Genomic DNA, 24,092 nt, shown 5'->3' on the forward strand with positions numbered 1-24,092 from the left:
TATAGTTTTACCATTGCACAGGACTTCCACACTCTCTGCAGTGCCATGTCTACAGTATCAGACATGTTATCTTTTTATGGCTTTTATTGCACTACAGATAAAATCAGTGGGCTGAAGTGATTTTATTAGAGCTGGCTTTCTGCTCTTATATCTCTTGTAAATGCTCCGCAGAAGACAACAATTTAAACACACGTAATCTGTATTCATAACGACCCAATGTGCGACAGGATGTGCTAACACACAACATTTATATTGGAAAGGTAGCTCAGTGGAGGATAGAAGAGAGGTGGGGAGGAGGAGCGGAGTAGACAGCGCCTGCTGACCCTCGCTCTGTTTTCAATCAGGCTCCTCTGGCAGCATGCTCATTCATCTGAAGGTTAATGGAAGCTGGAGATGTCCAATTCTAAGCCCCAGAACAGGCAGGAGGGGGTGCATTGTAAATTTTTCAGCATGCCAGAAGTCCCATGGTCCGCCGCTCAAACTCAAATGACTGCCTTGACAGCAGTTTTCCTCTGTAAGGAATTTTGAATGATAAATCTGGAAGGGGTCTGCTGCTGTAAAAACGACTCCCAGAACAACTTGACACAAAGTGTTTTGCTGCCACAGAGGAAACATTTGCGTTTCATCACCCACGTAAAGAAAATAATAATCTACGTAGCTAATAGGCTTGGCTGGGTGAACACAGGGGCAAGCTCTATACTTCACATGTGATTCTGATGCGATTTAGCTTCACAGATGGCAACACCATGGTCTCTAACTCATGTGAGGAAGAGTAGGTCCACTGGTGCAGACGGATGACCAGCAGTCATCTGTGATTGACCTGTCAATAACAGGTCTGGACATAAAGTACACCAGGCCATGTTACATAAGCGCCTTCTTTTCCTCTGGTTTTGTTATTTTGTTTTGTTTTGGGGTCATAAACGTACTATTAATCCAGACCATAGACCCACTCAGGTGAAAATGCATTCCCAAGACCAGATAGTCACAGTATTATTATCTGATTTATGCTGCAATAAACCAAAATACTGCAGAGAAGCCAGCATGAAAACACCACATCCTCACTGTGTTTGCTGTATGTTTGCTGTTTGCTGTGCACATGATGTTGAGACAATTTTAATAGAGATTAAATACTAATAAGGATATATAATACTCAATTTAATATAAAAATTAAAATAAGAAAATTATCTCTGGTAGACCCAAACCTCTGCACAGTACTATGCAAGCAGAAATACATAAGGTATCCCAGCCAAAATTTGGTAAGTGCTAATCATCACAACATGCAGTAAAATGCACTCGTCTATGTTCCCCTTAAAGGGACAGTTCACCCCAAAACCAAAAGTTCATATTTTTCCTCTTACCTGCATTGCTATTTATCAGTCTATTGTTTTGGAGATATCGGCCGTAGAGATGTCTTTCTTTTCTGCAACAAGATAGAATTAGATGTCTCTTTACAGAAATCATGACCCAGTTACTCAAGATAACCCACAAAGTTTGTTGTGAGCAGTTTGATGCAGGAACTATTTTCTGTTCACCAAGCTATATCTGCCAACCAAATCACCACATAGAGGGAAGCGTGCATCTACTGCAAGCTCACCACTGAGCTAGCTAACGTTATAGCTCAGCTGAGGAGGATGCCATTATGTTACATCTCGTGCTGTCATGAGCACAAGTCTCTCATCCATGAGTAGATGTGCGCTTCCTTCTGCATGGTGATACAGTCGGTGGGGATAGTTTGGCAGAAAGAAGATAGTTCCTACATAAAACTGCTCACAACAAGGTCAGCGGATTATTTTAATTTACTGGGTACTAATTTCTGGTTAGAGACATTACTGCTGAGTTTTTCAGATATACTTTGTATGTAAATGTATTTGTTACTTTGAGTACAAAAAGACAAGTGCCATCTAGTTCTATTATATTCAAGAGGCATCTCTGCAGCCAATATCTCGAAAACTCGCCAACTCATAGCAAAAAAAAAGAAAAAGATAAACATCACTGCAGGTAAGAGGAAAAATATATAGTTTGGATTTTTGGGTGAACTGTCCTTCTAAATTCCTCATGCCAAACAATCCTCCTATCGGCAAAGTGCTGGAAGTATGCAGTAAATTGTTCCCGAAAGTACTGCACAGCATGTTTTTGACACAAATCAGGAGTCATGATTGTAGTCTGTCAGCGCCTGATTTATTTTCAAGTGCAGTGAAACATTTTTCCCCTCACCGACTGAAATTATGTGAGACCATCTAAATCGGGCTGAGTGTTATAATGTCTCTCCCTTGGCTTCATTTGTTCAATTTACTAAATTGAATTTATTTTAATGCACATCCAAATGACATCAGGTGGACTGTGAATGAAAGTATCGATGTACAGATCTCGCAGAGACAAAGTTAGTGTGGTATTCGTTTTTCATCAATCAACAGCTTCCCTTAAAAGTAAACCAAATAAATAAATAAAAATTGTTTCTTGAAAACAGCCTCAATCCGTGACTCACCATGTGAGAAAAAAATTATATGTTACCTTGCTGAGAGCACACACTGACTGTACCGGCAAACCTCATGCAACGTGACTCCTTCTACATGATTAGCAACACCAGGAGCATGAAGCTAATCTCTTACTGCAGGAAAGCCCACCGGGCAAGGAGGTGTGAGAAATCTGTGAGTGTGCTGGAACCATAACACAAGTGGAAGCAAGAGAGGAATTAATCACTTCAAAGAAGACCAAAATATGTCCTACACCTGCAGTGGTCATGTATTAAAACTTCAAATCACGTCCACCCCTCCTGAGCAGGGAATTACCAACGGTTTATTGAGGTATTAAGGGGATATTCAAGGGTAAAGTGATAGGTAAGAAAGGAAACAGTCTCCAACTTTGACTGCTGAACTGAAAATATATACTCTCCTCCAGTCTGACGTTGTTTCTGTAAATCATAATCTGATTGGGGTTTTGTTGGAAATACAGCCATGGTTAACGGTGGGATGTGTAATACATGGCCACAAGCTCCAAACTTAGGCAACATTTCACCTCCAAGCCAACTACAAACTAACAGCAGGGCAACTCTGAAAACTCAAGCAAGGTAGACTAACAGTTACATGAAAACTATATTTTAATGAGATGTGGAACATTTTTCAGTCTGCTTTTTGCTGTCATTAGTTGCACTGTCTGTACTTTGTGTGTCTCTTGTCTTTTAACAGCCTTTGTCAAAAACAATGGATTCTGGATTTCGAACCTCAGATAATATGGCTCTGGACTTATTTTTGCTTTGACAACATCTGGACTGAGCGGCCTGTTTTCATTCTAGACTTATAAAATACTTTGACAGTGCTTTTGGCGTTATTTCACTATGCCAAAAGTTTTTGATAACATTTGTTCTTTTTTATGTTTTAAACTGACATCCTGACCATACTGTATCTTATTTATTGCACCAGTTAGTGGCATTAATAAAATATAAACCTCTATCAGTGACGATCAATTTATCATAATATCAAGGCAGTCGGATTCTTTTTCCCAGATAAAGTGATCTAGTATAACCTGAAATGGATATACAATTTAAAAAATGTGTTTTGTTAGATGCTCTGATCCTTACATGGTTTCAAATAATAAGCAAAAAAATGTATCATGTCACATTATAGTGGAAAACTATAGGAAGCTACTTAAAGGTCTAGTGAGTAGGATTAAGTTGCTCGGTGAGATTGAAGAACAGAAACGTCCCCTGTATGCCATGCCCGTGGGAGAACATGCGGTGGCTGTCGCAAAAACACAAATGATTCTGACTAGAGCCAGTGTTTAATTTGTCCATTCTGGGCTACTGTAGAACAATATGGACTCTGTAGAAGAGAGGACCCGCTTCATATAGATAGAGTCATTGTGTTTTAGAATGAACCATCTATTAAGTTTAGGTGACTGTAAACTAAGGAAGACATAGTTATGAATATTATATTCCAAATTTTACACAACGGACCTTTAGGGGTATCATTGCAGCTTTAAATACACTCAAATCCACTTCAACAAATGAAGAAATTAACAAAGGAGGAAAGTGAAAATAGTCAAAATCATTGTTGGGCATTAATCATTTCACATGCTGATTTATTTTCAGACCAACAGGCAGTGAGATTTGGAATTTGGGCCAAGAGACAATAGCAGACGAGAGAAAACAGGAAGCTTTGTTTGAATTGAGTAACAGCCAAGAGGTGAGTTGAGTGCCAGAAATGAAGTGATACTATTGATCCACGACTATCAACAGCCAACAGAAATGTTTCAAATAATTCTGTGCTATTGAATGGGAAGCTTGCTCATTGACTTTTTTTCAAACAGATGTTGCTGTGTTGTGATTGTCTTTGAGCCTCAAGAGGAACACGATCTTATCATTTCAATTACAAGAACAGTGTATTTGATAGCAAAGTCACACACGAGGTGGTTTATAGAAGTGATGCTCTGCCTAGAACGGACTAACCTTGAAAATTCAGAAGAAATGAACTTCCCCAGAATACTTTAACTATTTCAAAGCCTGTGAACTAAGTTGTCATGCTCCTGTGACAAACGGGAGAATCGGCTGCTCGGGGATTTTTGACAACACATCACAACACTGAACACAGAAAAAAAAATCACACCACCAGTGGGAAGTAAGAGAATTGTAGCAGGATTATGCACCTGGCACTGCCACGTGAATGTGACTCATGAGAAAAAAAAATCTGTCAAGTGTTTATTCTGTCAGGGTACCACCAGAAGGTTGTTAATATTCAAGTCTTTGGGCATGTGCAACACTCATGTAATAGGGTTTTTTTCTCTGCAATTCAGGCAGGCCCTTGCATACACTGTAGCTGAGGGACTTCTGATCCAATGATGGGTGACAGCCAAAGATAACAAAAAATCCCCCTATAATTACTGTTCAGATATTGCGAGCCAGCGCTACTGTGGATTAGTCTTCCAGCAGCTGTGTAACAGTATGTAAGGTTGTTGCTAAAAATAGAAAAAAAACACCCATCTCTTATTCACACAATTTGCAGCTTGCTCACTTTCTTGCCCCCATCCTCTCCCTCTTCTCTCCTTCCATCTCCCCTTTCCCTTCCTTCTCCCGCACATCCGAAATCACAGACATGCAGCACAAGCTTCAAAGAGCATAGATAACTTCGGGAGCGCAAGACTGACTGTAATTCACCACAACACATGCAATGATAATGTCATTTTCACAAGAAGGGACTGACATTTAGGTTTAATTCACACAGCGCTCTCACCTTTGCTGTGACTGATCAGTAAGCAGTCGCTGTGAATGAGCAACACACTTTGACTTCAAGTTGTCTTTAAGTTTCCTTTGAATGGAGGGGGAAGAAAGAGAGGGAACACAATGATCCCCCTTGGGCATATGTAAAGTAAATGTGCAACAAAGACTGAATATTCAGTGTGAGTGTATTTTCAGGATGTGATAGTCCAAAAACAAATTGCACAAAGAAAGCTTGACGCGCCTCCAAACATTTAAACATTTTTTTCCTGTTGATTTTCCGCAGTGTTGCACTGCCTGCTGCGTTCGCCTCTCTTCCCTGGATGTGAGGCAGGCAATCATTTCAATTGTTTAAATCAGGGAAACTATCCAGTCTAAGTCATTATGATTACGGCTAAAGACTCCAAAAAATAGGAACTGTTAACCTACAGCCAGAGCAGCTCACAGAGGGAGCAGCTCTGTAAAAGAAGCCATTAAAAATCGTTGCTGGCAAAAAAATATGTAACTGAAAGAAATATAACTTTTCCAATTCTAAGGAAGGCCAGGGAAAGGTTATCACTCTCCTATTGCAAAACAGGCAGCCTGAAAGCAAACCATTAGTTACTGACAAATGAGAAAATAAAATCTGACAACTCGATACTAAGAGCTCAAGGTCCTGCCTCATATGGCAAATGAACTGATGAAATAAAAACCCCACTCTGCACCACAAGTACATGTCCAGTAGATACGAGCATGCACATACAATCATCTGAAGCAAACCTGTGAAATATCACAACTCACAATACTTCACATCAGGTCAGCCATGGCCAAAGGGTGCCATTTTCTCTTTTAGGAATTATATGACACCTTGTAACAGAACACCCAGGGCAGATTGTGTCATGCTGTGAGGTTTGATCCTGAAAAGAAAAAAAGCCAAAGGGCTTCAAAGCTCAAGCATACAATTCACACAGACACAAGTCACATATATAAAGAATACATATATGCACCCACATGAGCAGAGTTTGAAAGGGGGCTGTGGGTGTCTGGCACCCGTGCTGCAGAGAGTCCCTTCAAATATTGATGATTTTAAAAATTCCCACAGAGTACATGAGCATAATTATCAGCAAACATGAATTATTTTTTTATTGCTAATTCACTCTCAGACATATTTGCAGAGATTAAATCTACAATAATTAATTTGCAGTGTTGGTTCAGAACTTAATGCAGAAGCATTTGTTTCATTTAATCTGAATTAGTGAATAACGTTCTGTATTAAATGCTTAGTGAATAAACATTTAATATTTATACACCAATTTGTACATTTTGCATCAATATATGGTTTAAATCTCTTGACTATTGTCAAAATAAAACTCCTCTCCTACCTTCACGTTTTTGGTCGGGGGGAGAAAATGCTAAATATTGGGGCGGGGGGCTGTTCCATGTGTTCTCCCCTAAAATGTATGTTTTGTTGACCAGGTGGACAATTAATATGCACTTCTCCTAATTCAAAAAATCAAACATTAGTAACTTCACAAAGAGACTATGCAACGGATTGCATTAGATTTTAGTTCATGCTGTTGTGTAAAATGATTGAACTTTAAAGTGTAATTTAAGTCTGCTGACGACTTTTTCTTGTTTCCTTTCTAGACCTGTGGCATGTTTGGTCAGACGGAGATCAAAGCATTGTACAAATGAAAGGTAAGGTCTGCTCCTCCGCAAACCCACCTGCACCCACGTATACACACACACACACACACACACAAGACAGAGTGCACACATTTTCACATCTCGCATGAAAGGAGCATCACAGCCTATCAACATTAACACACTGCTGTGTCAAACTGCATTACACTAATGATTCAAGATTGATGCAAACATCACAATGCATTATGTAATTTTTCTTAAGAAAATGTAAAACCCATACACCATGCTGCAAGAAGCCATATATAAATATAAACCGTGTCTTTCTCACAGTGATTTCACAACAGAGAAGACTAAACGTATAAACACCCCTAATAGGGATAAAAGAGCAACATGATCAAAAAAATACTGAGAGAACTGAAAGGTAAATTGCATCAGAAGCTGCTTTAAAGAAAAGTGATTGATTTTTTTTTTCTTACTGGTTTTTGGTGAAACTGGGGCACATGTCTTCAACTGTTGCCTCTGTAAATGTTTTAATTTTGCATATCAATAATGTCACTATCAGAGCTGTGTACTTCAAAGACTCATAATACAAAAGGACAGTGGGTGTACCATTAATACACCCTGCATGCAATCAAGTTAATCAGAGTCATGCAATGTAAACAAAACTTTGATATTTTTGCAGGATTTGGCAGGCTGTTAACACTCACTGGCTTGCATGAGTTGACCCTGACGCCCAAACACCTGGGAGAAAGGGCTGCGGCTGCAGGTGAGCATCTCCTCCATGGCTGAACTCCTCTGGGAGGGGAAAGGTCCTTCGTCTTCAGAAAGAGAAAAGTGAACTGTGGGTCAGTGTGGAGAAGGTTGGCTGTTGCGCTGGAGCAATCCTCTCCTCTCACTCTTAACTGCTAATGTGCCTTTGAAGCAACCTCACGACCTCTCCTACGCCTTTTCCCTTCTGCCTCCCTGCTGACTGCAGATCAGCGCTGTGTCTCGTTGCCTCAGATGCCGTCAGAGTTGCTGCTGCTCCTGAGCTGATGGGAGATCTGTGTTGGGTTTGCTCTCAGCCCGCTCATTAGTGCTCCAGTGTGGCGCTGCTTCAGACAGAGAGCACAGCAAACACAGCATGAACAAAGCAAGAGAGGGAGAGAGAGGGAAAAGAGAGAGAGCGATGAGAAGGAGAAGCCTGCTGCAGAGAGAAGACAGACTCTCTCCCCCGACGAAAGTGAGAATAGAGATGACTGTGTGTGCATGTGTGCAAGTGGAGCCAGTTCTAACACTATACTGGAGCTGCTGCTGCTTGTAGTTTCTGGCTGTGGTTTCCTCTCACTTTCATCTTTCCTCTTTTTAATCCAATCTGACTCCTCTACGGCGAGTTGGGAAATGGACCCGATACAAAACAGATAAGCATGACATCTGACTTAGGTGGTGAACAAATTTGGTGAGTGCTGTCACATATGCGCTGCAAGCAAACACCAGCATAGGTACTCTCCATGTGGCCTGAGGAGTGTTCATTCAGCAGCATCCATATTAGATGGGAACTTGGAAATCACAGAGAGGGAAAACAGGACTTGAAGTTCCTCAGAAACAAAAGCTAAACTGAAATTAACTGACAAAACTAATCATGACTTTGTTGTTCAGCTTGCCAGCATGCACACATCGTGAAAAGCGAAGCCAAATGCAGGTCTAATGCCCTTCAATGGATTATGATTTGCCACCACCTTCACTTTTTCTCCTCTTCTCTGTGATCTACTGTGTGTGTTTGAAGCCTCGCTCCGAACTGAATTTCCTCCAGGATAATAAAGTTTGAGTTTCTCACTCTTTTTCCCCCTCACTCCCCTACTTCAGGTATTATCTCCCAAATATAGACAGAAGACTAATCCTGCATCTCTCTGTCTCTCACTGACACACAAAAACAGTCAGGTGTATGCAGGTTTTATGCAGCACTTCGCTGGCAGGGGCAAAAAATAGCACATTTGCGCGTCCTGTTCAAAGCAAAACAAGGATTCTGAGCAGAAAACTCAAACACGGATACGGAAATCAGTTTCAAACTAAAGGGGCCAGTGGATCATTAAAAATGGATCCCACATCCTTTATTAATGTCCTCATTACCATGTCTGTTCAGCTCCTGAACTGCATGCAGAGAGGGAAGAGGAGACTTGTACAAAAGTACTTTATCCTAGTCTCCTGTTTGCATTATTGCTTCCAGCCAGAGCTGCTTAGCGGGGGGGTCATTTACCTTTATAATACCAGAGACGGGTTCATCTTTCCTTTGAACTCAGGCTTATATAAGTTGTCAGAGGCAGCTGGATTAGGAGATCTGTAGGCCTACATATGTTCAGATATTTGAATTATTTATGACTTTTAACTTATAACTTTTGAAGGGAGATCTGGCCATAACTTTTCAGACAGCATACACACAAAACAAGAAACACATAAAAGAAGCAACATTTAAGAGGAAGGTTCAGTAAAGAGTTCATTAAAGACAGTGACATGGTAAGGTGGCTAAGATGGCCTCACCTAAGTGTATATCCAAAATGCCTTGCAAATTCAAAAACATAGGTGCATTAACAGAGAGCACAAATGCAAAAGCCAGAACAACTTGTGTTGCCGCTTTTGCATTTGTGTTTTCTGTTAAAGGTCCAGTGTTTAGGAATTTAATGTTTTTGTTACCTGATAATAAGCCACTTACATGTAAACTATTTAGGGTGCAGGTCCTTGTCCACAGAGTATGTCATGTATGTTGAATAATAACCAGATACCAGACCCCAAGATTCATCCTATTCATCCCAATGCCCTCACTTAGCACATACACCAAAAAAAAACTTTCAAGCTTCTGCGTTTACTTCTGTAATATGCAGCCCGTTAAATATACCTAGTAGATTTTCACTCGCTGGCCTCCCCCATGAGTTCTGTTCGGCTCATAGACTGAGCATCATTGTGATGATGTCACAGATTTTTTATATTTCTCAGTTCAAAGAAAGACTTTACAAATATAAAGCCTCCAGAAAAAAAAAATCAGAATAAAAAATTGACCTTGTTTGCAGTTCAAGGTGTCCTGTCAAAATATGTCATAAAAAAACAGTCCTGTTTTACAGACACGTCTTTTAAAATGATGTCCTATGATGACAATGCTTTTCAGCTCCAATGTTGTTACTGGCAGCATTTTAACCTAATACAGTCCAGCGGCATATCATACGGCCGTGGCAGGCTCCGTCCGGCTGCGTTATGAGTTGATGCTGCCAAAGGTGGCTTTTAGCGTCAGTATCCTAAGCTGAAATCACTGACAAAGTGGACGTATTTGACAACTTCAAAATGAGAACAGGCTAGAGAACAGGGCAGGACAGGATATGATTCACTTTATTAATCCCCACGGGGGAAACTGGTCTGCCACCAGCGACATAAAACAAAAGCAACATATGCAGCATGTAAACAAAAACATAGACAGAATCCACACATTAGATCACCGGGTAGAGACATCTGACAGAAGCAGAAAGCTCGACTGCAACAACAACAACAACAACAACAACACAACACAACACAACACTCTGAACACACACACACATACAGGTAGCTGGTACTGATTTGTAAAGTGAAACTGCTTTATTCTGTGTTTTTAATATTTTAAATGACCTGGTCCATTTGTTTTGGGGAGGAGGGGAGATAATGCAGATAATCTGGCTCCTGGTAAAAACCTCCTGAACAATGAACACTGAATGAAATTCTAACCAGGAGAAGTTTCACATGGCTGCAATCCGCAATCCTCACCACTAGATGGCACTAAATCCCCCTAAATCTTATACACCGCTCCTTTAAAGCACTTGTATTTTTCAAATTAGCAAAGTGTTTTCAATATGCAGTTGGTTTAATGCGTCTCAGCCAGCATTACATCCTGAAGATTGTGCCTCAAAAACACATCAGTTATGTCAGCCGCAACAAGCAGTGCCAGAGGTGGTGTGACGAAGCTCTCGCATCTGTCGTCACCTCAAACACAGTGATCCTGACAGGTCTCCATTATCATTTCATGCACGGATCACCCATACATGCAAACTTAATCAGCACCTTCACTCAGACTCTACTGGTCTTTTTGCCTTTCCTCAAACCGGCACAGACCTCCGACCCGCCTGCTGCAGGAAGAAAAAAATACAGCTCGTCTCACACTTTATCACTGGTTTCATTTCAACGTTAATATTGTTTGTCAAACTTTCAATAAGGCTGACGAAATTAACGAGAGGGAGATCAAAGGTTTCTCGTCAAGACTTCTGGGATGGATGTTTTTGTTTTTCAATCATCTCTTCATCATGTGTCCTCACTCCTCATCATAACTTCCTGTGAGAATTCAACATGGCCCTGGGCTAAGATCCGAAGCTGTGTTGAGCATACAAATGCAGCCTCGCGGTTTGAAGTTATTGCTGAGCTTGTGAGCTGTGGGAGATCCTGTACCCCAGGGCTGTAGTTTGTCGCTATAGGTACGCTGGCACAACTCCTAGCTAAAAATCATCTGCCAGGCGCTGCTGCTTAAGCACCTGAAGGCTGCTCCCTTATTCTCAGACACTGTAATTGGACTTTTTTTTATTTTATTTTTAATCACTACAAAAGGACATGAGGTGTGTTGAATGCCTTTTTATACACATCTACACTAAATCTTGACTGTATCTGACAGCTGCTGGTTTTCCTCAGTTCATTTACAAATGTTACATGTGCTCTCAATCTTATCTGTTAATTTTTTTTTTTCAAGAAAAAAAAAACACTTTGAACTTGTCTGAGAGGGAAAAAATACCCGATGAATCCAAACCACTTGTGTTGGTTTGTCGCAAAGTACTAAAAGCTTCTGAAGAGTGAGAATATCAGCTTCACCAGGGAGAGAACAAACCCACAAGCCTTTGCAAAAGAACACACGGCGGCAGACTGAACCAGCTCGCTTCACCTGCTGCTGCTGAGTCGTGTTCATCTGCATTTTATTACAGTGTTGGCTATAACCACGACACCAGAGGATGGTGGGAATTACAGCGATATGTCAATGTCACAGACTGATGTACGGCACAGCCACTGTTTCCATTGCACTCTCATAATACTGACGAATCACAATAATCTTCTTTCCCCTAGACCCCTGTATCATCTGCCTGCAGCAAATAAAAGATTCTGCATAACTGCCAAAATTACAATTACATTCATGCCCACTGTGCTGCATGTTGATGAACAATTATATTTGGGCAGAGATTACTTTTCGTCTGTAAATGTTTGATTGAGAGAGCGTGCCGACACAGGCCAGTACTTGGACCAAGTCTCTAGAGACAGTGTTGTTCCTTAATAACTTGGTTTTACTAAATTAAAGTCAACATCCAAGTTAAATTAAAAAGGGGGGAAGTGGTCTGTCAAGGCTTCTGCCAGGCAAAGATGTCTCATTTCTAAGCTGTGTATGGGCAGTATATGAGTACTTAAGCACAAAACTTAATATACCCGAAAACTTTACTTACAGCCCACAGGTCAAATCTGGCCCCTGATATGGTGCCGGGTGGCTCCCCAGCCAATTCCTAATACACAATAAATGTGATTCACACTGAGAATTGTTCCTGTACTTTAGTATAAACCAAGTTCCGAAATGCATATACAGCACCACAATAGATATTTGTGTATTTAACAAAGGTGCCAGTGGAGGATCCCCTGCACCCCCCCAAAGGAGGTACTAGCTAAGCCCCTAATGTCCTAAAATCCTAAAAGCGTCCCAAATCCGAGAAACATCCTAAAATCCTAGAAATGTCCTTCAATCAAAGAAAGATGCTAAAATCCTAAAAATGTCCTTCAATCAAAGAAAGATGCTAAAATCCTAAAAATGTCCAAAAATCTGAGAAATGTCCAAAAATCTTGGAAATATCCTAAAATTTCAGGAACATGTATGGGGCTGCTGCGACTGGCCCCTGTCCTCATGTTATTTTCCAAAAGTGGCCCCCAAGCAAAGCAAGTAGAGTTTTCGACCACCAGTAGCGCTGTGAAATGATGTTTTAACAAGGCGGATCCAAGTTTTGTCTGTTCTTGTGAATGCATATGAGGATGTGTGTGATGCCGAACACATCCCCTTCAGTAATTTCATTCTGTTCCACTGATCCACGGATGGCAGCAAAGCACCAGGATATGCAGGAGAGAAGCAGACTGCTAGTGGAAACCTTTTGATTTTTTAATTTTATAGTTTGTGTTTGGCAGCTGCTGTTGCCAGTCATTTGACCATTTTTCACTTTGATGGTATTTATTGTAACAATTAGGCAGGTATCTGTAAAATAACTGTGGAAATGGGTTTTTCAGTAAAACTTCCAGTGCCATCACTTTATTAAAGGTATCTAATATTTTTTGAAAGAAAAAAACTGGAGAATAAAAATATTTCTCTGCAAAACCTTTCATAAAAATTTCATTGTTATGAAGGAGATGAGTTATCCACAGAGGTCTCTTCTCTACAAGACAACAACACCTTTAAAAAAAACCCTGCATAATGCAGCCTCATGTTATAAATCAGTGTCGTCGATGCTGTTCAGAGCCAGGCTACTATAGCCCAGCACTTGCTAATGTGTGCTCACCTTTATTCTCTGATAACTTAATTTTCAGATGTTCATGAGGTTCTTACCAGGAGCTGGATTATCCACAAAAATCCTTCTCCAAAACAAACGGACCTGGTGATTTGAACAAGTAAAAACAATGAATAAAGCAGTTTCCAGTTACAAAAAAAAGACTAAGGAACTGTGTTAACATTTATGCTTCCATTAATTACAAAGGGAAGTTCAAGTATGTTGCATTTACAGTGTTTTGGATTTCACTGCTCAATCAATCTACTCTGCAGCAAAGCCGAATAACCTTATTTATCCCTCAGAGAGGGAGCACAATAAAATGAAAAAAGTGTAACACATAATTGTTGCATTTTCTGACTTTTGCTTTGTCTCTTTGTTCCTCGGTCATCTGCAATATTTATGTACCTTTTGTTGTAGATATTAAATATGAAGGATAAAAAATGGGACAAACAATGGTTAAAAGTTAATTGCTTTTCCACAAAATTATCGGCTGCTTTCCCAGAAAACAGGTCACAGCTTTGGGTATATTTGATTTGGGAGTTTGTTTTTTTTTTTGCATTTCAAATGTTAATATTCTGGTGCCAGAGAGAATGTTTTAAAAATAGGATGAAAACACATGTCACTGTAAATGGATTTTCAAACAGAAAGTGGGAGTGCAGAAGAGATGCAGTGGTGTTACAAAATCCCCTCTCTATTGAGTTCACCGCTCCAGTGGTTAACGTGAGGAAAGTGTGCCACCACCTGGACATTTTATTACCTTCTGGTGCATGATGCAGAAGGCTCCCTTCAAATCGGGATTAAAATTCTGTCAAAAAACACAGTAAATAAAATTATAATGACTAAGATTATGGTGTAATTTCCCTGACATGACATCAACATAAATAATCTACCAACATAATGAGATGAGTTTGATTTGTTTACCAAAGAAATCTTCACACAAACTCCCCATAATCTTAACATTCTCCATTTATTTTGAACACTCGCTTGGAAAAACTTTAGTGCAAATCATACAGAGGAACTGTTCTGATATTGATAACATGATTTTAAATTATTAATAAATATACATGACTCAATTTACACTTCGAAATGCTACAAGCACTTTTCACAGTTAAATAACAGTCTCCCAAACTTTCCTGTACATCCAACACACGTCTGAATGACGGAGATATTACCAGCGAGGGTTGAAAAGGCAAAACATGTAAAACAGAGGTACCGTTACTCTCGCTCTCTCTCAGATACAGGCCATTGTCAAGGTTTAGTTTGCCTACATTAATTAATTCAATTCAATCATAATGAAAATATTACCCTGTATAGCAGTGGATCTTCAAATTAGTAGCTTATATAAATGTAAATTAAACAGATACAATTCATTACACACACTCTTTGAGATCAGTGACAACTTGCCACAAACATTTCGATATATCACCACAGGGTTCCAGCAAAAATGACCCCATAACTGATGTTACATTTTCATTTTGTGATATATACATGTTCATGATACACACTTCACACAATAAACTACTGACAAGAGAATATAAGCGATGATGAAGGGCTTGTATGCTACAGATGACAAGGATCTAAACAGACTGTATTACTAAAATGGAGATTTATAGATGTTGAATGGAGGAAAAAACACACAAAATCATATTTTCTGACAAGAATTTTGTAAAACAGGTGCAAAACAAAGCCTACAAGCAAACTGGACTACTATAAATATTTGAGGATTTCTGAATGGATGCAGTGAGGCCAAGCACTGGCTCTGTCAACGCTGTTTAGAATTGAACTCTTATTATAGTACAAGTGGCAACGAGGCATCCAAGATATGCAGATTATATTCTGTTTAGCAATTGCAGTGCCAATACATCAAACCACTTCCAACAAATTGAGAACATATTTGTGGTGGCCCCATAAACTCCAGAATTAGCGTATGACATTAATAAGCCCTTTTATAAAATGTGGTAGCAAATCATTGCATTGTTGTTTTTGAGTAATCTGCAGCTCCCAGCAAACTTTTGACGAGGCAAATGAATTAGTCTTTCTCGGTGGGCCACCAAAATAAATTCCATATGTAGGAAATAGAACACTATGTTTACCCTTCATCACCTTTATGCCACATTTAGTCATGTTATATACATTTGATGGCACATTAAGAGAATTATTCTCAGAACTTTCACACAGATACACAACTGGGCCAACCAGATTATACACATTTTTGATTTGCAAAGGCTGTAGCATTAACACTACCAATGTTACATTCACACTAATGATGATAACGCTGCCTTTCTTAAACAACAATGCTTTTAACTCTTAACATGAATTAGCTTGTGGTCAATGTCAGACTGCACTACAGAGTCTTTTACTTTTCCATGATTCTGTAGTCGTGCGTTCAGAAATGATCTAAACGTGTCTTCAGTGTAACTACAACACAGAGCAACATCAGACTTAGGGCCAAATTGCATCAACATAATCCATCCTAATAAATTAATTAATTAGCCGCAGTACAAGCTCACAGCATGCAGTAAAGAGTTTAAACCAAAAGGCCACAGACAACAGATAAGGAAAAGTGCAAATGCATGCTGAGAATGATTGCCACCTGCCAACCTCTCAGAATAACCCACCAAGTAGGAAATGAGAGCAGCCTTCCAGCTCAATTCCTCCCACTTCCTTTCCAATTTGTGACATGTAGCAGTCAGATTAACTTCAAAGTGCAAATCCAAGCCGGTGACAGAAAGTTTGCAAAATTGAAGGAGAAATCTACAAAACTTCAAGCTACTACAAAAGCATTCAAATACTCTGTTTAATACATCCACTCACTTCAGTATCCTCAGCCGCCTGTTTTATCCGTCCTCAATTCAGTCATTTATTGTACAGTGTGATGCAGTCTGGGTCCGTGTGGTGTACAGTGGGATTAGCAGTTCTCTGCCTTTAGTATCACTACGACACAAATATGTATGAGGGGCTCCGCACAGCAGGGGTCCTGGAAACAACAACAAAACATAGAAAAATATGGATGTTAAATTGCTTAAAATCATCTGGTTATTGCATTCATGTTTTTAATTTCAGATGTTTTATTTAGAGCCTGACCGATACTGGATTACTGGGACCGATGCCAGTCACTATATTTGGGACTTAAAAATTGTGATATTGATATATCGAGCGATTTATATATATATACACATACAGAATATATATATATATATATATATATATATATATATATATATATATATATATATAATACACACACACACATATATATATATATATATATATATATATATATATAAAAATATATATATATATATATATTTATATATACACATATATATATATATATATAATATATATATTATATATATATATGTGTACACACACTCTAGTGCCAATATCCCTCAGATATGGTTATCAGATACAAAGACATGTAATGAAGGCAGGATATTTCACAATTCAACACTAAACTTTATTGTTAGTTAAAAATAACATTAGTGCACTGAAATAGTAAACTTCATTAGGAATTTGGTAACGCTAATTTTACTGCTTTGTGTTCTGTTGGAAATAAACTTTTCATACTGTGCCTATCGGACAACATATAAGCAGATAATAATATATCTGTGTAGGACCAATATTGGCAGATAAAATCGGCAGACCGATATATCAGTTGGGCTCTAGTTTTATTTATTTCTTTTATTTTTTAGGGTTTATACATAAAATAAGTTAATTTTGAAGAATATGGCAGGGCTGAGATCTTGTTGGTGGCTGTCGAGGAAAATTAACTGCACGATTAAACTGTGTATCACTTAAAGATTGATTGTTGCAGCACTTATACTGCAGTACCTATCAAACCTGCACAAATGAGGAATTACTGAGTTTGTCTTTTCTGCTTGCAATGTTTTTATTTAACACATCACTTGATTATCGTCATCATTTTGCAAATTAACTTAAATTATCCAAGTACCTGACGATCCCCGGTGGTGTGCTGTGTAGTCTTCAGGCTGTGGGACTCTTCTCAGAGCCGCTGGTGACAGCTGCCTCCTCTCGGCTCTGGCCGGCAGGCAGCTCCTCCTTCTGTGGTGCAGCCTGTTGTGGTTTAACTATGGTGATTTTTATGGGGATTCCTTTGACGCTTTGCTGCATTCTGCTATACTGGCGCATAGAGGGGTTGAAAGTGCGAACAATGGGAAGTTCATTCAGAGTGGGTGTCTCTTGTTTTGGCTGTGTGCTCTCTTTTATAATTATTTTACTTCTTTTATTTGAAAAGACAGTCTGCACTGGAAGAACGGCGGGCCTTTTAGCAGGGCCTGATGTCTGGAGTCTTGTTTTATGCTGAGGGGAGGCTTGTTTCTCTTCAACCACTCTATGCAGGTGTCCATTATTCTCCTTTGTCACAGAGATCCCTCCCTCCTTCCTTTTCTTCACCTCTTTAGGTTTCTTGGGGCAGACCGCCATGTGCTTGGTTCTGCTGCGACGCATTGTGAACTCCCTGCTGCAGTGTGGGCACACAAAGATTTCCTGCTGCTCATCCACCCGCGCAGGTGACATTTTATTTGATGAAGGGACTGACTTGTTCCTCTGTGGCATGACCCTTTGGACCAACTTTTTCTTCCTTTTGTTCAGCACCTTGAACTTCACATTAGCTGCTGATTCTTGGTTAGGTTTGGACCTGTTTGACTGGCTGGATCTGTTTGAAGCATTTAGTCCATTAGTAGAATTAGTGGTGGACAGAACTCCATTTTGAGTTTTTGCGAAGTGCCGCAGTGGGATGGGGTTCTTCTTGGGCGTGTATCGCCTTTTATCACTGGCATTAGCACAAGCCAAGATGTGCTTGTGCAACTCTGGCATGTTATCAAAGCTCTTTCCACACTTAGTGCACCGAATAGCCGTGCTAAAGGTCTGTGGGATGTTGTGGGTGGTGAAGTTTGTGGCTGAGGCCACTGAGCCAGCAGGTGATCTGTTATGGTAAGGAAACGGAGGGGGCTTAAAGCTGGGATAATGTTGGTTAATGCCAAGACGAACATCAGGCCCTTTGATTTTCGCTCCATCTGAGGCCATGATTTTTATTGTTGTAAACAGTTCTTCAGCAGCTACATCTACTTCATCTTCTTCCTTTTTCACCGGTTTCTGAGGTTCCTCTGCAGCATCAGCGACTGACGGCTCAGTGTTGACTTTTGTTGAGTTGTTGTAGTTCTGAGGTCTTAATTTTCCCTTTTCTTCTTCTGCGTATGTACACTGCTGGCCGGGATGTAATTCCTCCTGATGCTGTTTTAGATTACAAAGGTAGACAAATTCTTTTGTGCACACGCTGCAGACGTAAGTCTTGCCAACACCGTGGAGGCTTGATCGATGATCAAGCAAAGCAGCCGTTTTGCTGAAAAGCAGCACGCAGAACTCACATTTGTAGGGCCATTCGTCTGCGTGGTCACCTACGTGATGGCCCAGTTCTTTCATTGAATGAAAAAGCTTATCGCACACATTGCAGATGAAATTCTTGGTGAAAGTCTGCTGTTGTGCATCGCCTGGTGTGTTGTTTAAGGACTCATCCTCTTCAGCTTTCTCAGGAGACGGTGGTGCGGTTTTAGATGAGATTTCGGGTATGGAAACAGTACTGTCAGCAGCTTCCTCCTCTTTAATCGTTGACTGCTCTGCATTAATAACAGGCTCTGGGTCAGGACTGGATTCACTCGCAGCAGGAGGGCAATCAGATAGCACTGAGGTGGTGGTGGTGGATAGAGTTACTGATTCTGCGATGGAGGACATGAGAATAGTGGGATCCACAGTTTGAGGATGGGGCACTGATACAATCTGTTGCTGTTCTATGTGATTAACAACCATCTGTGTAGGTGCTGGAGGCTCAGCAGTGTTTTCTTGTAAGGTAACCGCAGCAGGGACTACACTCCCTGGGGCTTCCAGAGCTATTGTGCACTCTATCAACACTGTGTTACTGGTTATGTTATATGAGTTGATGAGGGAATCATTTAAAGTTACAGTGGGCGTGAATGGCACTTCTGACATCGGGGTGGACTCAACTATAGGTGGGTTGAGAGCTATTTGATCGGAGAGGAACACATGGCCAGGTAGATTTAGAGTCGGGTCAAGGGACTGGGAGAGAGTGACAGGGTTTGCAGAATTTGTAGTGGCGAATGCAGTCGTTAAATCACACTCTGAGAAATTTAATGCATTTTCTGTGCAGATTACCAGGGGTTCAGGAGATATATTTGGGGCTAATACCTGAAGTGGTTGGCTTGAAGGGTTAGAAATTGGTGGTGGTGCTAAAACTGTGATTAATGAAGGAGCAGCGGGGAGCACTGTGTGTGAGGCTGGGGAAGCAAATGCTATAGTGCACGGTGAAGCTGGCTGCAAGGCAACAGGGGTAAGGGCGGCAGGTGATGGAGTCAGAGAACCAGAGGGAAGCGCAAGTCCATAAACAAGTCCTTCTGCCATAGGCTCCATTGGGGTCACCATATCCGCCCCTGTTAGTATGAAGTCTGTGACTAAAGGGGTCTCGGGATTCCCTAGGCTTACACTTTGCTCTCCAATATTCACTAAGGCCGTCTCTACCATGCATGTATTTGATTTTCCTTCATTTAAAACTGCCTCTGAAACTAAATTTAATGTAACTTCACATTCAGCAGGGGTCTTTTTTTGCAAACTCAAATCCAGCACGGCATCAGTTAAAGCAACATCTTCATTTCTTTTGACTGTATTAGAGAGATCCAGTGGTTGCTGGTTGCAGGAATTACCGCCAGTCGTGGGGGCCCAGCTCTCTGTCAACGCAGGTTTCACTGCTGGCTCTTCTGCAGGTGGAGCTGTTTCTTCTTCCACATTGGCAGTTTGGTGCACAGGTGAATTTTGTTGGTTATCCATCTGTCCTGTGCTTGCAGCATCACAATCTCCCGTATCTGCAGCTTCATCTGTTGGGTTTTGCTGTGGAGAGCTTGGTGGAGACCCAGTCCTTCTTTTAAACCTTCCTGGTCCAGCAGGCAGGACAGAGAGAGAGACAGGTGAACAAGGCTTCTGGCCATCTGTAATGAGGGCGAGTGTAGGTTTAAGGCCATCCTGCTTCTCCAGGAGCTGCTTCAGCTTTGGGGACAGAAACACAGTTCTTTCTTTCTTCGCAACAGTAGACTCTGTATTTTGAGGAAGTAGATTCTCTATCAACGAAGATACAAGTGAAGATGAGGAAGAAGACATGACCACCTCAGACTCCAGTTCAGTTTTAATTTGTGGTAAAAGAGGTGGTGTCGCAGTTCTTCTCTTGGCCTGCGGTTGACCTGGTATCTCTTTGCCTGTAACTGAATCTGTATTTAAAACATGGCTGATATGGGCGGGGTCTAGAATCAGGGCATCCAGTCCAACTAAAGTCGAAGACCCAGAATGAACCTCAGCTGCTTCACTTCTACTGACTGTACTCGTTGACACTATTTTTCCATCGATATAAAAGCTGAGATTCTCTGAAATATTACTTGGGACATCTAGCATGTATTGTTCTGCGTGTTCTACTTCATTCTCCACAACAGCTGCAAGTGCTGTATTGTCACCAAGCTCTGTTTTCTGTTGTGATGTTTCATTAGATATCCTCTGAAGATTTTCCTCCTGGGCCAGCTGGGTTTTTTCCACATGTGTAACTTGCAGGTGCTGCTCGTGGATCCTGCGCTCATGTCGTCGCTTGTTGGTGTGTGTGGTGAATATCTTTTCACAGTACTTGCAAGCATGATGCCCCTCCAAAACTCCCAATTTGTCTGGCTGAGCAGTGTGGTCACCCGCTGACAAAACTGAGGTATTAGAGCTGCTGGGGGAGGAAGTATGAAGCTGCATGACTAAGCCCACTGAATCCAGAGGCTTCATCTTTTCATGCTGCAGCTGATCCAGATTGGAACCAAGAGACGCATTTCTCTTATTGCTTTTGTATGTGTGTGCCTCGTTGTTCGCCAAAGCATGGATGTGCATGTGTCTTTCCAAACCTTGTTTGCTGGTAAAAAGTCTCCGACAGTGCTGGCAGGGAAATGAGTTCCAGTCTCTCTCAGTATCCTTGTTGGGGTGTTTATCTTCTGGAGACAGCGACTTGATCGTGTGTGGTTCCATGTCGGTTTCCCCTTGATGGGTGTCTTCTTCCTCCTCTTCCATGTCCTCATTGTCTCCAAATTCAGAGATGTACAAGTGAGGAGAGTCCTCCATTTCTTGTGGAGGTTGTATCCAGCTCTCTGAAGGAATTCTGTCACACTTTTGACAGTTGTCACACCTATTACATAGATGAAGAAAATACTGTCATTGAGCAAAGCCACAAATATTAGAACTAAAGGGCCATTTAAGGACCACATCAAATGACCTAAAAGGGGAACATCACCTAAATTAAGAATTTCAATCTGTTATTTCTATGGCGTAGGGAAGTGAAATCAATATTTGTGAACATGAGTTACTCTCTTAAAACCAGAAACCAGAGAAGTAAATCTCCCCATATAAATGTACCCGTATACTCAGAGCATTCCCCTGGGTGCTTTTACTGTCATTTATAACATCTTTGCCCTGTCAGTGGAGCAGCTCCACACTTTATACTTGATGACGTCACAAACTTGAGTACTGGCACTCCAGATTTTGGATCTGGGAGAAAGTTGTTCATGTTTATTTATAGTTTTGGACTGTCTTTGATCATAGGAATAATATTGTTAAATTTTGAAATTGGGCGTAGCTCCTCTTTAAACATCCATCATAAACACAGGCAAATAAATCACACTTAACACTTAAATGCAAATCAATATATCACAAGTCTTCATTTATTGTCTAAGTTGTTTTTTTTAAAGATATTATCATGTAAACCACGTATTACTTCTAATAGCAGTGGTAGTCATTTTCATTCATTACTGACAAACAGCAAAGTGCCGCCACCTCATGCAACTCTCAACAGACAGTCTGAGAAGTATTGCAGTCTTAATACTACATTAAATTGTGCTCATGTTCATGAAACTGACTAAATCCTATACATCATAACTCATCCTTATTCTTTTTAGATATTTTTTTATTTGTCTGGACATATTGCATCACCCCTAAACGTTACTGTAGAGTATGTAGAATTGTTATTAAACAATCTTACCATTTTAATGGTCAGTGCAAAGTAGAAGGCATGTTTTGTTTGATAGATGAACACAGGTTTTTTCTTTCTGCTGGAAGAGGAAAGAAAACAACAAAGCACACATTGAGAAACAAAACAACTATGAAACCCAATTCATAATATGGCATGACACCTAAGCTCAAACGTCCAAATAATAAGAAGCAAAAACTGATCCGAGTGAACAGCTGTGGTGTGGGAGTATGTGAGCACAGTTTACTTTATCTCTTCAGTCATTTGGCAGCTGAATAAACCCTGGGTCCTGTCTTGTTAACTTATGCTAATGTCCCTCAAGCATATCAAGGTTACATTATGAGCCAAGAAACACAGCACAAGCTAATATAGCCACACTGTGTTATATACAGCAAGTGTTTCATTTTTACCTACTAGTTGCCTAAAGTTAATACAGTCCCAAAATGCAGCTAATCTGTCCCCAGATTACCTTATCTACCCTGGTATGGTTGCCTACACCACCTGCTACATGCATTACACACACTTCACACCTGAACACCTCGATCATAAGCATTTTTAAAGTAGCTACCATTCACTTAATACTTTAAAACTTGTAAACATCTAGATCGGTGCATTTTGACATTCATCTGCTTGTTAAGACAAAATGGCAGGCCCATCATTTTGTGCCAGATTTGTCGTGCTCTCCCACCTGCTCCTCACGATCGCGTGAACTCTTATTGCGTCAAATCAGCGTTTCTTAACTGTCTCTTCAATCATCCGCTTATTTAACTGTTTGCTCCTTTTCCCTACATTTTTTAAAATCAATCGCTTTTCCCTACATAGTTATTCAATTACTACCAATTTCAGGCAACTGTAGACACAAGAGGAAATGTAAACAAAGACTCTATAGCTCACGTAATCTTTCAGTTATTTCAGGACAATCTCTGTGCTGTGGTTTCTGTTGCACAAATAAAACTGACTCAGTCACGATATCATGTCAGCAGAATCGAAAATTGTTCCAACACCATCTAACGGCCTACATACTTCATAATTTGAGACACTTTCGCAATATTCAACTTATGTTTCCATCCACCTGCGCTGCAACAGGCTAATTTGCCTCTTATGGCACGTAAAATGCACGTAAAACAAAAAATGACTTCTCTATTTTATAGTATCATTACAACTCGGATTAGCTTTCGGGTGCGTTTGCACGCCTCTGCTTCACCTGGTTTGATGACGCTCCCCCGTCCTTGCACCATTGCTAGCTGGTCACACAACACGTCGTCACATTACTGTTTTGCTACCGAGGCTGCTAGCTCGTCCACCGAAAGGTCAACTGAATCCTCCAAAATAGCCCTGCCACTGAGCTCCTGAAAAGCGCTCGCTAAATTAAATCCTTATAATCTTCAAACTCCGGACTCAATGCTTCGCTTACTAAGTGAAAGAAATCAGCTGTTATCGCCATTAAAGCAACAGTAATACTGCTAGCTACAATGCTAGCCTGGCGAGCTGGCTACATTTAGAGCAGGATGTTCGACACGACCCGCACGAGCGCGGACCGTCATACAAACCTGCCCTCACAGTTTCCGTACATGCTTATGGAGGCTGCAAAGTGCCGCAGAAACGGTTGAAATATACCTCTCGTGCAGGTTGT

The 24,092-nt window shown here is 40.6% G+C and overlaps 2 protein-coding genes across 3 annotated transcripts in view; both read right to left on the bottom strand.

Annotated features, from left to right (window-relative positions):
• kazna (kazrin, periplakin interacting protein a) overlaps positions 1-7,923 on the bottom strand; it is a 224,519-nt gene extending 216,596 nt beyond the window's left edge. The window contains exon 1 of the mRNA XM_042491186.1: positions 7,540-7,923. Coding sequence (XP_042347120.1) covers positions 7,540-7,615 — 76 coding nt within the window. The 5' untranslated portion in view covers positions 7,616-7,923. The remainder of the gene's footprint in view (positions 1-7,539) is intronic.
• A 6,411-nt stretch (positions 7,924-14,334) lies between these two features.
• On the bottom strand, positions 14,335-24,092 carry prdm2a (PR domain containing 2, with ZNF domain a). 2 transcript variants are annotated; one of them, XM_042491506.1, is made up of 4 exons: positions 24,077-24,092; positions 22,472-22,541; positions 17,342-21,622; positions 14,335-16,363 (listed from the first exon to the last, which is right to left on the bottom strand). In XM_042491506.1, the coding sequence occupies exon 3, from the start codon at positions 21,556-21,558 to the stop codon at positions 17,374-17,376; it is 4,185 nt and encodes a 1,394-aa protein (XP_042347440.1). In that variant the 5' UTR covers positions 21,559-21,622; positions 22,472-22,541; positions 24,077-24,092; the 3' UTR covers positions 14,335-16,363; positions 17,342-17,373. The 2 variants fall into 2 exon arrangements, with proteins under 2 accessions (XP_042347440.1, XP_042347439.1); XM_042491505.1 differs by having other exon boundaries at positions 23,664-24,078.

Source organism: Plectropomus leopardus, chromosome 8 (assembly GCF_008729295.1).
Source record: "Plectropomus leopardus isolate mb chromosome 8, YSFRI_Pleo_2.0, whole genome shotgun sequence".
Classification (NCBI taxonomy): Eukaryota; Metazoa; Chordata; class Actinopteri; order Perciformes; family Serranidae; genus Plectropomus; species Plectropomus leopardus.

What these genes read in the sequence shown, in the direction of transcription:
- prdm2a (XM_042491506.1), bottom strand. Translation starts at nt 21,558, where the DNA reads ATGGAGGACTCTCCTCACTTGTACATCTCTGAATTTGGAGACAATGAG.